Here is a 17,909-nt window from a genome sequence, read left to right as displayed (position 1 = left end):
CTTAGAAGATGGAGGAGAAGAAGACAACAATTCCGAGGAAGAGGTAGAGACAGGGGAAGAAGAAACATACATATTATCTTCAGAAGAAGATGAAGGAAAATTCAGGATGGAGCCAATGGGCATGGAACAGGAAGGAGGACACATAGGAGGGTTGCGGCAGGTAGGGACAGAAAGCAGTATGGGGGGAATACCAGCCGTACCAGGATGGGGAGTAAGGAAAAAGGTACTCTTCGAACCAACACAGATTCCCATCATGGCACAATTGGTAATTGGGGTCACAGGGACCCCATCTCAGTTAGTAGACTTGAGGGGACACGCGGGGGCCCACACCCTCCATATAAGCACAACCAGGGGCGTAGAAGTAGCTAGAGCTGTTGCATTAGTAGTAGCACCCATAACTGATCCACTTGCAACCATGGAGGTAGGAAATACAGAAGGAGGAATACACTGTGAAGAGCCGGAGGGAGACAAAGGAAAGGGGACTGAGGAAACAGACATGGAGACAGAAGCAGACAACTTGCTAGCCAGATTCCAGATGGACATAGAGGTTCCACCTCCTTCACCATCATTGGGGACTGATTAGCAGGAGGAGAGCCAGAGGATTGAAGAAATCAGGAAAGGGCACAGTACGTCCTCACCAGCAGAGGGGATCCAAGAGTGGGAACCAGTTGCGCAACATTTTCTTTCCGAGTTGGAAGTAATGAGGGCAGCCATGGAGAGGATGATAGACCATTCTCGAGGATCTGATATGCTTGCTATAGTAAGAGCAATGGAAGCACTACTGGCATTTATGACAGAAGGTTGCGAGAGGGAGTTCTCAGAGAAAATTAGGAACCAAGGTTGGCCCGACACGGAAACTCCAGAGATAGTAGCAGAATGGGGAGTACCACAGATCCTTAGTGGGCATACAGGAGGTAATCAGAAAGTAATGAGAGCTCTCACTTCCATAGAACAGACTTTCCGCGCTACATTCTTACAGCTCCAAAGGATGACCTGGAAAGCGAACAGAATGGAAGGAGTCCATACCTTATCCCTTCAGCAAGAGAGTGAGCTGAAAGAAATGATCCAGGCTATGGAGCAAGAAATGGTTCAAGAGAGAACCACGCGACGTGAAACAGAACGGAAGTTGGCTGCCTCTGAGAAGGACCGAATGGATGCACTCAGGCTTCTGAAAGCCACTCGAGAGAAGCAACTTATTGCTGAGAGGCACCTGAAGATACTCCAAGAACGGACCACTACGGGAACAGGGATGTCCTCTTGTCCCTCTAAGTAGATATTTCTTGTTATTTTGCTATAGTGTTCGCCTGGAAGAGGAACAAGTTTTGGGGGGGATTATGTAAGCCAGTTAATTAGTAAATAAGGCTTTTTGATGCTTTAATAGAAAATAATAGTATTAAGTTATATCCGCGGGTAGTTAGTTGCCGGACGGTTGATGGCCTAACCAACTGCGAACTCTTTATATTGTAAACTTGTAGCACATTGTGGGGACATTGGATTTGGAGAGAAATATGATATACACCTGTGTTACACGAATCTATCTTGGTATACTGTGTTGTGTGTTATTGGTTCCATGCTAATGAATTGCTATGCTTTGGTATTGTACATTGTATATTGATGTTCCCTATGCTACCACCTGAACCACTTAGGCTACTAACACCCTTGTACACGATTAACGAAGATATAAAAATATTAATTACTTTATATGAATTTCCCATTCATTTATATAAATGATTAATATTTACAAAGGCATATTCTTTTAATTACATCTTTTAATTACATATTTGCTACTTAAGCGTAACTAGCCATAACTATTATGGGACTTATAACCACTTCGGTGGTAATAAAAGAAATGGGCATTTGCAATAGAAGGGAGGAAAAATATAACATTGTTTGGAGGAAACATTTGCTTGTCTGCGTGACGTCAAATATATTGCGCTATTCCTTTCGCTAGCGGGTGTCTGGCCTATTGGAACTTTGAAGCATCATGATTTAGGCAGAAACTTTACGGTGGAGCTTGTCTGCAAGTTTGGAACCCCTCAGACTTTCACCGGGATGGATCATGTCATCGGTGCATTGCCGCAATCTACAGGAACCCGACTGTAAGAGTATTGCATGCGGAACTTCATTCAGAAATGTCGGCAAAGCAACTGGCAAGTAAAACTATCATCAAATATAACAGGGAGGCAGAAGACAAAAGAGAGGTATTCAGAACGCTTGCCACCTCCATCCATTCCTTCGGGTGCGGGAATGATACAATACTCCTTTCATTTCCGGAAGACCTCCCGATATCGGGTATAGCGTAATCAACAGTTCCCTGTTCGTGTGGGATAATACACTGGATGTGCCTTGCGGGTTAACATATTAGAGAGCGATGCAATTAAGGAGCAGTCGCAATTCATTGGGAATGCATAGCGGGTGCCGTGGATGGGACTCAACACGCTAAAGGGGATGTCGTGGAGCATAGTATGTACAGTATTTGACACAGAATGTCATCTGCGGTTAAGATCACAGGGAATACATGGAGGCCACCCAAGCAGTCAGCAGTCATGGAAGAAGCACAGTCTACTCCATCAATTTAACAGGTGCACCATAGAATACCCAACTGTATGCTTTTAATAGTTGTCGATAAATACTATGAAGTTAATTCTGGGAAGACAGGTGTTTATAATTAAATTCCTAGGCAATCTGTTAAATTGAATGAAACATATTGGTATAATCTGGGCAAGTACGTCTATGCACCATCAGTCCTAGTAGGGAATTTTACAGTGGTATCAGAGCTTTTTGTATCTTGCTAGCTTGTAGGGTATTGAGACTTCATGAAAATTTACTGTACAATTGAGTATGCACCGGGGAAATTATAACTTCCGAAATACTAGGGCCCATCAAAACAGATTTACAAACTCTCCTTCAGTGCAAAATAGTTCATCTATTCCATTTGAAATTGAGGCTAGCCATACAAAAACAGACGAGGAATTTATTTTTGAGACCAACATGGGAGACCCGGATAACAATAGGGATCTATTGGCTGCACTGATCAGGAGTCAGCAAGATATGCAGGATAATATTAACAGAATGACCAATTTGATGACCCAGTTGATGACTAATAATATTAATCAGCACCAAAATAATGGACGACAGAATAATCAACATCAAAATAATGGGGGAAACAATGGGGGCAGAGATGAACAATCAGTTAATAATCAGCCAGAAAGAACAGGAACAACTAGACCATTTATGCCTACTTTTACTGCTAGAAACCAGACACCTGAAAATGAACCTACAATAAGAGAAATACAGGAAGAAATACATCAGGACTGGTTAGTTTCCGGTGAAGAATTCCGATCATCAATGACATTTAGAGAATATTTAGATGTCAGAATGAAACATAGGCCAAGAGGACAGTGAGGGAATAACAGTGAATTACAAAGAAAAATTGGAAAAATGTCCATTCCTTATTTTGATGGTTTAGGTAAGACAAGTGCATGGGCTTGGGTGCAAAAGTTAGATACATACTTCCAATTAAACCCTATGATGGAAGAAGAGGCAATTAAATATGCTGCGTTACATCTTGACAGTGTAGCACATGAATGGTGGCATCATCGACAAATAACCTTGGGTCATAATTTGATAGGTACTTATGTCGAGTTCACTGAGAAACTTATTGATAGATTTGATTCTAAAGATCCCGAATTACATCTTAAAGAATTGACTCAGCTTAAGCAAATTGGAACTGTTGAACAATATATCTTTGAATTTGAAAAATTGGCTGTCTTAGTGACTGAAATTTCAGAAAGACATAAGATTGTGATATTTATAGATGGATTGTCTGATTCCCTCAAAGGGTGGGTTAAATCCTTAAACCCCCTTACTTTACAAACAGCTATCAAAAGAGCAAGAGAATTGGAACCATCTTCAAAAGGAAAATCTTTTAACAAAGGACCCCCTAAACTAGAAAAAGACAAACAACCTTACAACAAAGATGATTTCCCTAAAAACAGGTTAGATAAAGAGGAAAGAGAAGAGCTCAGAAGGAAAAAACTATGTTTTAGTTGTAGGGAAGCATGGCAGCCTAGACACAGATGTTTAGGGAAGGGAAAAATTCATTATATTGAGCTTATGTTTGACAGTGACGATGAAGAGAATGTTGATCCTAACATAGAACGAGCACCCCAGAACACTGAGTCAGAAACTGGTACCAAACAAAGAGGAGTAATAGCATCCGTGGCAGGAACCCCACATTATAATATTTTTAGAGTTAGAGGAGTTTTGAATGGACAGCGTGTAATTGTTATGCTTGATAGTGGTTCTACACATAATTTTATAGATGCAACACTTGTGGAAAAACATGGTTTACAGACTGAAAAACATGAAGGATTTGATGTTAGCAAGTGGAACTAATTTGTCTAGCACTCATAAAGTTCCTAAATTGAATATTACTCTTGGAAATTACACCGTTACTGATGATTTCTATGTGATTGATTTGGCTGACACTAATGTTGTCTTGGGCATACAATGGATGGAAACGTTAGATGAATATACACAAAGTTTTAAAAGAATGGAATTCTCTTTTAAAATTGATGATAAGAAGGTAGTCCTTCGTGGAATGTCCAACAGTGGCCCCATGATCGTTAGTGCTAAAAGAATGGAGGCTATTTTTAGACATGGAGAGGTGGCATGGTCAGCACAATGTTTAATCTCCAACAAGGTATCAGGCTCTGAATCTAAATCTTATCAAGATGATTTGTTAACAGTATTAGGTTCACATCATTTGGTTTTTAGTGATATTCCTCCAGGAGTCCCACCTGATAGAGGTTTTGAACATACTATTGAATTAGAAGAAGGTGCTAAACCAGTGATTACTACCCCTTATAGACATCCTAAAACATTCAGGGATGAAATAGAAAAAGCAATTAAGGAATTATTGGATATGGGGCACATTAGACCTAGTTCTTGTCCTTTTGCATCCTCTGTAGTGTTGGTCAAAAAGGAGGATGGAACTCTTCGAATGTGTATTGATTACAGAGCTCTTAACAAGAAAACAATCAAAAACAGATATCCAATTCCTCGAATTGATGAATTGCTAGATGAATTGCATGGTGCTATCTATTTATCTAAAATTGATTTGCGATCAGGGTATCATCAGATTAAGTTAAGAGAACAAGACATTCATAAAATTGCTTTCCATTGTCATTATGGTCATTATGAATTCTTGGTTATGCCGTTTGGTCTCACAAATGCTCCGGCAACATTTCAATCCTGTATGAATCATATTTTTAACAAACAGTTAAGGAATTTTTTGCTAGTATTCTTTGATGATATATTGATTTATAGCAAAATTTGGGAAGAGCATTTGAAACATATTAACATAATTCTTGGTATTATGGAATCACAATCATTGTATGCAAAGGCATCTAAATGTGAATTTGGAATGACTAAAATTTTGTATTTAGGGCATATGATCAGTGCAACAGGGGTACAAGTTCATCAAGAGAAGATAAGAGCCATTTTGGAGTGGCCGCCGCCATGGAACCTTACAGAATTGAGGGGATTCTTTGGTTTATGCAGTTATTACAGGAGGTTTGTCAAAGGTTTTTTACAGTTTGACAGATCTTACCAAAAAGGGGGCACCCTTGACAGATCTTACTAAAAAGGGGGCATTCAGATGGACTGAGGAATCTCAACGAGTATTTGAGAAACTTAAAGAGGTAATGAGTTCTTGTCCAGTGCTCGCTCTTCCAGATTTTAGTCAGCCTTTTGTGTTGGAATGTGATGCTTCTGGTGATGGAATAGGGGCAGTTTTAATGCAAAACAAACATCCTATAGTTTATGAACGTAGGAAACTTAATAAACTTGAGAAATTATATTCCATCTATGATAAAGAAATGTTGGCAATCATGCATGCATTGACAAAATTTAGACAGTATTTGGTTGGTAGTAGATTTGTGGTGAAAATTGACCATAATAGTCTAAGATATTTCTTGGGTCAAAAAGATTTAAATGACAGTCAACAGAAATGGATCAGTAAGATTCAAGCTTATGACTTTGAGATTGAATATGTAAAGGGTAAAAATAATGTTGTTGCGGATGCGTTATCTAGAAGGCCTGAAATCAACGCATTATTTGTCGTAACAGCTGATTGGAAATCTTTATTGTTGACCGAATATTCAAAGGATTCTTTTGCATGTGATTTGCTAGATGGTAATATACAGGATGATAAATATAAAATTGTTAATGATGTTATTTATTACAAGGACATGATCTATTTAACTTCAGGATCGAAGTTGAAAGACAAAATTCTCCAATCTATGCATGATATTCCTTTGGCAGGGCATCCTAGATACTTCAAAACGTATCGTCAAGTAAGAGAGAGGTTCACGTGGAAAGGATTAAAAAACGATGTTCTACGTTATGTCAAGGAATGCACCACTTGCCAGCAAAATAAAGCAGAGCAAACCTATCCGGCAGGTTTATTACAGCCACTACCTATACCAGATCAGAAATGGGAAAGTATATCAATGGATTTCATCACAGGTTTACCGAAATCCCATGGTAAAAATTGTAATTTTGTCGTGGTTGATAGATTAACTAAATTTGCGCATTTCTTTTCTATCACTACAGAGTTTACAGCAGTTCAGATTGCAGAGTTATTCTTCAGAGAGGTTTTCCGATTACATGGTTTACCGAAGACTATAATTAGTGATAGAGATAGCAAATTTTTGAGCATATTTTGGGGAGAGCTTTTCAGATTAACAGGTACAGAGTTGAATTATAGCACCAGCTATCATCCGCAAACCGATGGACAGACGAAGATAGTGAACAAATGGATTGAAGGTTATCTTCGTAACTATGTCGCCGGTCATCAGAAGGCTTGGGTTCATTGGTTATATTTAGGAGAATATTGTTACAATACTACTTTTCATATGTCAATTGGTATGTCTCCTTTCAAAGCATTATATGGGTATGATATACTCTCCTTTCTTGACCTTGCTTTTGAACAGAGAAATGTACCTAAAACTCGTGATTGGCTTCAAGAAAGCCAAGATATTTTGTCAGTTCTTAAGGAGAATTTGCAATGTGCTCAGAATCAACAAAAAATCTATGCAGATAAAAAAAGAGTTGAACGCCATTTCGAAGTAGGCGATTTGGTATTTCTCAGGCTGCAACCTTATTGGCAATCTTCTCTCAAACGTAGTGGGTCTAAAAAATTAAAACCACGGTTTTATGGTCCCTATTGGGTAGACCGGAAGGTTGGTACAATTGCCTATGAACTTGATTTACCAGTGGATAGCAAGATACACAATGTATTTCATGTATCTTGTCTCAAGAAAGCTCTGGGGCAGCAGGTGTTAGTGTCCGAAGATTTACCCCCTCTGAATGATGAAGGGAAGCTTGAAATGATCCCAGAGGTAATTTTGGAAACACGGGACAGGCAACTGCGGAACAGAACTGTCAGGGAATATCTCATCAAATGGAAAAACTTGCCTTAGGACGATGCTACCTGGGAAAATGAGACAGTTTTGGAGTTGCTTGAGGGCAAGCAACACGAGGCAGGGGAGACTGTCATGTCCCCTTGTACGTGATTAACGAAGATATAAAAATATTAATTACTTTATATGAACTTCCCATTCATATATATAAATGATTAATATTTACAAAGGCATATTCTTTTAATTACATCTTTTAATTACATATTTGCTACTTAAGTGTAACTAGCCGTAACTATTACGGGACTTATAACCACTTCGGTGGTAATAAAAGAAATGGGCATCTGCAATAGAAGGGAGGAAAAATATAACATTGTTTGGAGGAAACATTTGCTCGTCTGCGTGACGTGAAATATATTGCACTATTCCTTTCGCCAGGGGGTGTCTGGCCTATTGGAACTTTGAAGCATCATGATTTAGGCAGAAACTTGGAACCCCTCAGACTTTCATCGGGATGGATCACGTCATCGGTGCATTGCCGCAATCTACAGGAACCCGATTGTAAGAGTATTGCGTGCGGAACTTCATTCGGGAATGTCGGCAAAGCAACTGGCAAGTAAAACTATCATCAAATATAATAGGGAGGCGGAAGACAAAAGAGAGGTATTCAGAACGCTTGCCACTTCCATCCATTCCTTCGGGTGCGGGAATGATACAATACTCCTTTCATTTCCGGAAGACCTCCCGATATTGGGTATAGCATAATCAACAGTTCCCTGTTCGTGTGGGATAATACACTTGTGCCTTGCAGGTTAACATATTAGAGAGCGATGCAATTAAGGAGCAGTCGCAATTCATCGGGAATGCATAGCGGGTGCCGTGGATGGGACTCAACACTCTAAAGGGGACGTCGTGGAGCATAGTATGTACAGTATTTGACACGGAATGTCATCTGCGGTTAAGATCACAGGGAATACATGGAGGCCACCCAAGCAGTCAGCAGTCACGGAAGAAGCACAGTCTACTCCAACAGTTTAACAGGTGCACCATAGAATACCCAACTGTATGTTTTTAATAGTTGTCGATAAATACTATGAAGTTAATTCTGGGAAGATAGGTGTTTATAATTAAATTCCTAGGCTATCTGTTAAATTGAATGAAACATATTGGTATAATCTGGGCAAGTACGTCTATACACCATCAGTCCTAGTAGGGAATTTTACACAATCAAATGATATTTATGCTGAACACTAAGATCTTGCTTTTAAAAAAAATGGGTTTAGTGTTTTCTTATACTACAAATTCGAACTCCAATTGGACTGTCACATTTTTGGCACAAGGAACCATCATATTGAGGTATTTGAGGTGATTAATGCCTCCTAGAAATTTTACACCACAATATTTGCAAAAAAATAAAATAAAAATAAAATTTCTTTGTGTCCACCCTGCCATGCTTCCAAGAAGGATCTTTCCATTGTGGTTAATTAAAAGTATAAGCAACAAAGCTAACAAAAATGCAGGGAAAAAATTTCAAAAAAGAAAAAAATATATAGAATTTTCAATTTTTTTTGAATTTAAAATGTTTAATACTGAATCCAATTGTAAAATGGAAAGAAAAAAGAATGAGAGAAAATTTGAAGAGTTTCAATTTACCTTAACTTGGTACTTGGAGTTGAAAATTGACGTGTAACCTAAATCCAACTCTTAATATCAACTACCTGTTTACACACAGCCATGTTTAATCCAATCCTATCAGCTCTTTGCGCAAGTAGTTTCAGCTCCTTTTCAGAAAGAATGAAAATTTGAGTAGAGTAAATGGGGGTGAAAATAGTTTGAATGCAAGTGGGCAAGTAAAAATAAGCTCAAAATGGTCATATGAGTTGTTTGAGCTTGAAGTGTTTATTGCATTTTAGGGTAGATGAGGAAATTTTTGGTAAATTGTCAGACATACAGATTTGGCAAGTCCAGGTACAGGACTTGCATGTCCAGTGCCTAGACTTGCAGATTCTGCAATTTCAGTCAGCAGACTTTTCTGAGGATGCTTCTGATCTGTACTTGTGAGTCTGTCTGTGCCTTGGCGAGTTTCAACACACTCTTCTGCAATTTGGGTTTGCAGTCTTTGTGGAGGGTCCCTCAGACCTGAATTCGTGAGTCTATCCGGGTTCTTGGTGAGTATCAATACACTGATACCAACTGATATATCCTTACATGAACAGCAGAAGGTCAGAGCAGAACATAAAGGATAAATTACAGAAATGTTTGATATACACTTTATATTAGTAGGTTAAATAGATTTACAAGCATGAGATTGGATACTTGTGATGTCCCCATTTTGCGAGCATCAGAGTTTGTAAGAATTAGCCTATCATTTGACCCTCGTAGGCTAACAATTATTGATAGGGGGCCTCGTGTGGCAGTTACTTGGTGATTAGAGACATTACTCTTCAGCTGGATTCAGGTTTTGGCCTTTGCACATGTTTTTTGACTCAGATTGGCACACTTACTATTTATAGTAAGTTACTATTTTGGGAGAGTCAGGGTTCCTATTAATAGAAAGACACCTGAGCAGAGCTTATTGGCAGTGTCGACCTTGATTGGGCCTTTGCAGCTATTTCTAGACTCAGTTCCACATACTTACTATTTATAGTAAGTCACTATTCAGGGTTTCTATTTTTAGACAGGGATCCAATCACATGGAGAACAGGGAGAGTCGACTCCTGGCTCAGACGGCTTAGCAATCAGACAAGTACATCAAGAGATATTAAAGTTTACGTGACTTAAGTGATTTATTTAATATTTTAATATTATTATAAAGTTCTAAAGTAACTTTATAATAATAAAGTCACTTTAATATAATAAAGTGCGTTAAGTGAATAATTTAATGTGGGAATAAATCTTTTATCCCACATTGGCCAGGAAGGTGTTTGAGCTCTCTTAAGGAAAGAATAAAAGGAAAGGCAAGAGTTCATTCTCCGCATCCAGTTGATGAATAGTATTTTGATTGATTTTTATTGTGGAGCCTAGGGCTTTCGCAATTTTCTTCTTTGATCATAGGAAACGAAAACTTCCTATTGATAGCAATTTTGAAGGTGTGAAATAACACCTGAATTATTGCAGTTGTGGGAAAGAATACTTCAGTTCTTTCATTTGTGCAAATTGGTGAAGTTTTCTACAAGGGTTTGAAGTTTATTGTTGAAGAACATTTATAGTTGGTTGTGAATCATCCTTCTTTGGCACATGGAGTTATATCAATCTTGTTGGGAGAGATTATCAACAAATTATTCAAGGTTTTAAGAGCAGATTGCAAGTTTTTTCATCCACTGCTACAGTAATCGCGTGAATAGTACCCGCGTGAATAGTGCCGTGCTACAGTAACTCGTGAATAGTGAAACGCTACAGTGATTGTTAAAGTGAGATGCTTGAGTTTTACTCTTTCCCATGTAAAGTCTCTTTTCTGACCTGCATTGGAGTTCTGGGTGTTATTCTCCAGTCCTAGCGGATTAAATCAGGTTCTCAATGCACCCTGTTTGCTTACTTTAATTTGTTTCAGACTTGTAATCAATTTGGTAAATGTTCAATGATTGTTGTGTAAGTTCTAAGGATATCATACTATCGAATTAGTGCCATTATTACTAATCAGAATGAATGCAAGGTTGAAGACCAGTTTGATCATGTTATGGACGCTCTGTTTCAGAGATTCTGTAGCTTATTTCTGATCTGTTGTAGCTTCTAAATATCATGAGAAATCTTTTATTCTGCAATTATAATCTGTTGTTACCACATAATCACAGTTGGAGATCATAAACTGGTATTTACCTTTTGTTACCATGCCTATTATTGACTGAAATAAGTCCAGAATTACTGCTGTGTACATTTCTGGGTGCTATCTTACCATGGCTGTGTGTAAATAATGTTCTAGACTGAGTCTTTTAAGTGCTGTTCAAATTCTGGGTTAATCTAGTTTGTGACAGTCATGCCTTCACTCAGAAAATCCACGAAATAATTGTTGTTCTAGTCATTGCTGTTAAGGGTTCAGATTTGCATACTTCCGGTATGAACTCATAATTTCATGAAATGTAAAAGACAAATCTGTATTAAAGTCACTTGTTCCTTGTAAAGGATATTATGGATTTATTTTCCAGCCTTCATAGTACTATCAGCATACCAATCATATTTGATCATTGGCATATGTTATTTGCACTTTCTTTATTCCTTGGTGAAACATCATTGAAAACTCAAGCAAAACCCAAACACTGAATACATTGAAAAATCAAACAAAGGCAGAAAATTGTGGTTGGTTAGAGTCCACCAGGTGTGGGTTCTTACAATACTGGTGGGATAAGACCAGGCACATGCAAACTGCATCAAAATTGGCTATGCAAAAACACCTTAGTTCTTCTAACTTACATGCATTCAGTGAAGCACCAACGAACTGACATCCTCCTCAGCTAGTCTGATTCATATGTTAGCAAGGCTCTAGGGAACTGGGCCAAGCTAGATAATTACAATAATAGTGATGTTTAGTAATTGACTAGAAAGCAGGTCACTGTAAGAGTGATTCTCATTGTAGAACGAAAACTCTTGTAAGTTTGTGGCATGGACGATGGTGTAGGGAGATCACTACAAGACTGATTCTCGATTTCTCACTATATATTGAAGACCAGAAGTCTAGAAAGTTGGTGGTCTGAATAGCAGTGTAGGTGTTTACTTATTATAAGAGCAATTCTAGAAGGGACCATCATTTTGGCCAACTCTATTCCAGTTTTCCAGCTAAGAACCACAAAACAAAGTTGAATAGAAAGCATTTTTGATTGAACAAGAATTTGTAAATGGAAATTATAATCTAAAATCTGACTTTGTGGTGATTGCAATGCTATTGGTACCTATTTTCCATGGATTTTTATAGGTGACTCAATGAACGTAGAAGTGATATAAAATATGGAGAGATATCTCTACCCTCTGGGGGAACTTTCCATTTACTTGAAGACCAAAGCAATGACTAAAGAAAATAGCTTTATCAAGCTTGGGATGTTCATCCAATGCCAAGGAAGAATGGTCTAAGAGATTTTCCTGTTTAGAGTTAGATAATTGTGATTCAAGCTAAGCTACAGGATTGACTGTTAATGCTACAGAGATTTATGGAGGATGAATTTGACTTGGACTGAACATGACTTGATCAAGAGTCCATAAATATCATGGAAAGGAGAATATAGGCGAAAACGATAAGAGCATCAACATGAAACAAAGTCCCCAGTAAAAGACACCTTGATGTCAGCATCTTCATAACTTGAAGCTTGACCCATGATTTGTATTATGCATATTTCACATGGATGATGATTATATTTTTCCAAACATGGAATCTTATTTTCATGGTCCACTGGCTGACCACCATAATTAGAATACACACAGGTGCACATTCACAGAGGCACACTCACACTCACACTCACAAATACAAAGACGAAAATCCACAGAAAAATGCAAAAGCACACACATAAAGACAAAAACATTCATGCACAAAATGAAACATACACACACAATCAAACATGCATACACACTCACAAATGGATACAGACACAGACACAGACACAGACACAGCAAAAGACACAGACATAAGCGCACAGACATACACACGCACACACACACACACATTGATGGCAATAAGTCTTTCCAAAGGGAGAAATGTTATGTCTCTAGCATGTTTACAAATTTACAATACATCATCAACAATATAATAAACATTAAAAAGTTTCAACAAAGGTCTCTATAAACCACATGACATCATCATGACCTTTCTAACATCAAATTTGACCTTTCATGGTGTTATTACCAAACATGACATGCTGAGGACTAAGAAATGTTTTGAACTTGTAACTATTTTATGCCTTACTATCTGACTTGTGACGATCTCTTCCAATCAAGGACACATGAACTGACCTGACAAAAAGAAAATAAAAAATAGTAATGAAAGGACATACACACAAGCAATTGACATTTTTTGAAGTGTAAGTGGCAGTATTCTTCCTCATATTATGGAGAAAAATGGTGAATAAGACAATTTTGTTGCGAGAGAAGTCAGCTTGATGCCAACAAACCTAAAATTGCTTTTTTTCCTAAAATTCTGATGTACATTAGGTCTAATAAGATGAGACAGGCTTTAAAGCTTCATATTTTTCTCTCCTTAGTTTGTCCTCAAAATTTTGAAATTATGAAATAATTGTAGATATTTTTATTTTGTTTTCTTCCTCAAATGGCAGGGTAATGATGCATTTTGTAGTGGTGGGGATCAATCACTGCGAGGACCTGATGGCTATGCTGATAAAGATAGCTTTGGGCGGCTGAATGTTTTAGATGTACAGGTATGAAATTCTGAGTTCTAAAATGGAAATGTATTTAATATATGGTTCAAACTTAATATTGTTTCTTTCTTTCATTGAATGACCTAATTAGTGAGGTTTTTATTATACTATTTGATTTTAATAATTGGGGGATATTGATGTAGAATTATAATCTTGATGTCTTTTGGATTTGAGCATTAAATTTTATGTTAGTATAAAATATATATTTTTAATCTTTCATAATGATAGCATTTTAATTTGTCTTTTGCAAGACAACACAAAACAAAATAATGTGTGAGGATATCATATCTTCAAATTGTGTGGGGAAGCTTCCTGAAATTTAAACCAAATCTAATCACTAAGCTAAATCGACTGTAGACACCAAACTATAGACAAAATATACACATATCAACACTAAGTATTATAACATGGGTTTCTCACAACATCAACACCTTCCTATTGGCTAAAAAAACAGAGCAGCATTTTAGGCACAAAGTAGATCTAAACACTAAGGTAAATTGACCCTAGACACCAAACTATAGACAAAATATACATAAATCAACCCTAATTATTATTATATGGGTTTCTCACAACATCAACACCTTCCTATTGGCTAAAAACAGAGAACAACAGTTTAGTGCACAAAGTAGTTGGAAATAACAAGAGAATGTTGCTGCTTATTTTTTGCGAGTTGATGAAGTTGTAAACTCTCTTCAAGGCCTACGTGTAGTTCAGAAAATTCTAAGGTCTTTACCTTTGAGATTTGATGCAAAAGTTTCAGCAATTGAAGAGATGGCTGATCTTGACAAGATGATTGTTGATAAGCTTCATGGACTTTTAACAGCCAGAACAAACTCTAATTCTTCATTCAAAAGGGAGGCAGCCTTCAAAGCTTTGAAGAAAGGAAAAGAAAAAGAACATGTATCTAGTGATAGTTTTGATGTTGAATCCGATTTTGAAGAGGCACACTTTGTAAGAAAGTTAAAGAAGGGTTCTGGTAAATATAAAGGCAAGCTGCCTTTTAAGTGTTTCAACTATGGCAAGATAGGGCATTTTGCAGCCAAATGTCCATATGAGAGAAGTGAGGACAGTAGCTACAAAAAGAAGTGTAAGTTCAACGAAAAGAAATACATGGGAAATGAAAAGAAGACTCAAAATCTCAAAAGGAGTCTCTATTCTAAGGAGGAAAGTTGTTCATCGGATGATGGTGATGAGGAATCCTTAAATGATGAGATTTTATTCATGGCCCTAGAAGAAACTAACACTGAAAATCAAGAAGATGAAGATTATTTTGATGATGGAGAAGGAGAAGTGGATTTTGAACAAGAGCTAATAAGTGCTCTAAGTGAAATCAAGAGGCTTAAAAAGAAAAATCAGAACTTGAAGTTGCTACTACTAGAAGGAAATGAAGAAAAGAACAAGACATCTAAAGCCTTAGAGGATGCAGAAAAATTGATAATTGATTTGAAGATTCGGATTGAAGATGCAAAGAGAATTGAAGAAGAAATTAGGTGTCGGCTCAAGCTTAAAGAAGAAAACTATGTGAAACTTGAAGCTGAAGTTGTTTCTCTTAGGAAGGTGGACAAATCTTTGACACAGCTGAATCATGAGAAAATAGATCAGAAAAGATACATGTTTTTGGACAAGATTATTAACTCACAAAAACAGTCTACTAATAAAGGTGGAGTTGGCCTTGAAGAGGGTCAAATTTCCAAGTCTACAAATGAAGAACATTAGAAGAACAATGATAACAACACAAAGGATTCACTTTCACATGTTTGAAATAATGCGTTAAAAGGCTTCCTATCGCAAGACAAGCTCATATGACTGGGTTTAACAATTCTTTCTTTTATGGTTATTGTTATAATTGCAATTATTTTGGACACAAGACAATCAATTGTAGAGTGTTTGCAAGAAATGATTTCAGACTTATGAATAGGAACTCTTTTGGTCCTTTGAAGAATTACAATGTTATGTGTTATAAGTGTAATAACTTTGGTCACATTGCAAAAACTTGCAAAAGTGGTATTGTAGATTTCTCTAATCAGAATAAAAAAGGTTGAGAAAAAGGACAAAGCAAAGGAGGCTACTAAGGTTTGGAGAAAGAAGGAGAAAGAAGGAGAAAGAAGTTATAGAAAAATCTTTGATTGTGCAAACATCCCTTTTTGTGCAGAATGAAAAGGACATGGTATATTGACAGTGGTTGCTCTAGGCATATGATTGGAGATAAAAGTAAGTTTTTGATTCTCAAAAAGACAAATGGAGGCAAGGTAAGATTTGGTGGTAACTTATCAACCAAAGTGGTAGGTAAAGGCATACTTGTTTGGAATGATGGTGAGACAAAAGCTGAAAATGTTTTATATATAGAAGGACTAAAACACAATTTGCTAAGTGTAAGTCAGTTATGTGATCAAGGACATAGCTTAGTTTTTAATTCAAATTGTTGTGAAATTAGTAAAGATGGTAAACATATTGCTGATGCAAGTAGGGCAGCTAACAATCTGTTCATTCTTGATGATATCAAGAGTGAAAAATGTTGTTTGAGTTAGCTGGATGAAACTTGGCTATGGCATAGGAGATTGGGACACATGAACTTTGATAGTCTTATTCAGAGCAGCAGAAAGGAAGTTGTCAAAGATATGCCACAACTTACTAAACCTTCAGACATGGTGTGTAAAGACTAAAGAGTGTCAACTTGGCAAACAAACAAGGAAGAGCTCCAAGTCAAAAGATTTTTCTAGCACAGAACTTCTTGAGCTGATTCACACTGATTTGTGTGGACCTACAAGAACCACAAGTTTGCAAGGTGAAGTATTTTATGCTCTTAATTGATGATTTTCACGTATGACTTGGGTTACATTTTTGAAGGAGAAATCAGAGGCACTTGAGAAGTTCAAGGCTTTTAAAGTCTTAGTAGAAAATGAGAAAGTTCTGAAAATCAAATGTTTATGTTGAGACAATGGAAGAGAGTTCACATCTAATGAGTTCATAAAGTTTTGTGAAAAACATGGTATAAAGAGACAGTTTTCAACTGCTAGGACACCTCAACAAAATGGTGTTGTTGAGAGGAAGAATAAATCAGTCAAAGAAATGGCTCGTAGCATGATGACTGAGTCTAAGGTGAATGATTCATTTGGAGAGAGGCAATCCATACTGCTGTTTATATTTAGAATAGAGGGCTGATTAGAGCAAAATATAACATAACACCCATATGAACTATGGAAAGGTAAGGCAGCCTCAGTTAAGTATTTTAGAGTTTTTGCTAGTCCTTGTTACATTAAGAGGGATTAAGACTGTTGGTTGAAAATTTCATACACCCATGAGGATGTGCAAAATTGTGGTTTCAACCACAACACGTGAGTATAAACTCTTCTAATTTAGGGAAGGCTCCCCCTTTTCTAACACATAACTAAAACTAATCTAATCTAATATGGGTGGGACAACAACCTTTCCTCTTGTTTCAGAAAAGATTATGTTCTTTCCTCTTCACAGAAAAGAAACAACTTTGAAGGAATAATAAAAACAATTTAAATTAAAACCAAGAGAGGAAATGAAGTTTCCTGAAAGCATAAAGACTTCCGTCACTTCCTTTGGAATGGGAAAACAACAAACTAGCACAAAGTCTTGAGTTTCTGAAATCCTATCTACTCTTTTCAGAATGATACAATAAGAACAACGTGCAACATATGGCAGCACAAAGTCTGCAAGTATGTGGCACCTTCAAGTCACTTTAGATGGTAATTACTACAAGCACAAAGTCTTGCAACTCTTCTCAACTTCTAACAACAAACTAAACTAATTCCACCTTCAGTATTTGCAGCACAAAGTCTGCAGATATTTAGAGTGAAGCTCTTCTTAACAACTTTCCACAATCTCAAGCAAGTACAAAGGAATGTTCCAATATGACATAAGAACACAAAGGGCACAAAATATGGCTTCAACACAGTTTGAAATTCCGAACTCTTTGATATTACTTGAGAGAAAACAATTTACAACTATAAAGCTCAAAGTCTCTATGAGTGCAAAATTCTGCAAAGTTTCTTTTTGCTTGCCAAAAAGATGAAAAATTACGTAGAGCACCCTTGTGTATATATAGGAGAGGGGCTGAGAGGAAAATGTGGGAGAAGTCTAACTAACTAAGACTTTTTCC

At 37.1% G+C, this 17,909-nt stretch overlaps 1 protein-coding gene across 2 annotated transcripts in view; it reads left to right on the top strand.

The window, feature by feature from the left end:
• The window catches only part of LOC131078958 (1,4-dihydroxy-2-naphthoyl-CoA synthase, peroxisomal), a 311,267-nt gene that overhangs the window by 76,042 nt on the left and 217,316 nt on the right, over nt 1-17,909 (top strand). For both annotated transcript variants that reach the window (XM_058016811.2, XM_058016812.2), the window contains exon 3: nt 13,679-13,780. In XM_058016811.2, coding sequence (XP_057872794.1) covers nt 13,679-13,780 — 102 coding nt within the window. The remainder of the gene's footprint in view (nt 1-13,678; nt 13,781-17,909) is intronic.

Source organism: Cryptomeria japonica, chromosome 10 (assembly GCF_030272615.1).
Source record: "Cryptomeria japonica chromosome 10, Sugi_1.0, whole genome shotgun sequence".
NCBI classification, from domain to species: Eukaryota; Viridiplantae; Streptophyta; class Pinopsida; order Cupressales; family Cupressaceae; genus Cryptomeria; species Cryptomeria japonica.
The sequence above is the reverse complement of the archived record's forward strand: the minus strand, read 5'-3'. Positions and strand labels throughout refer to the sequence as shown.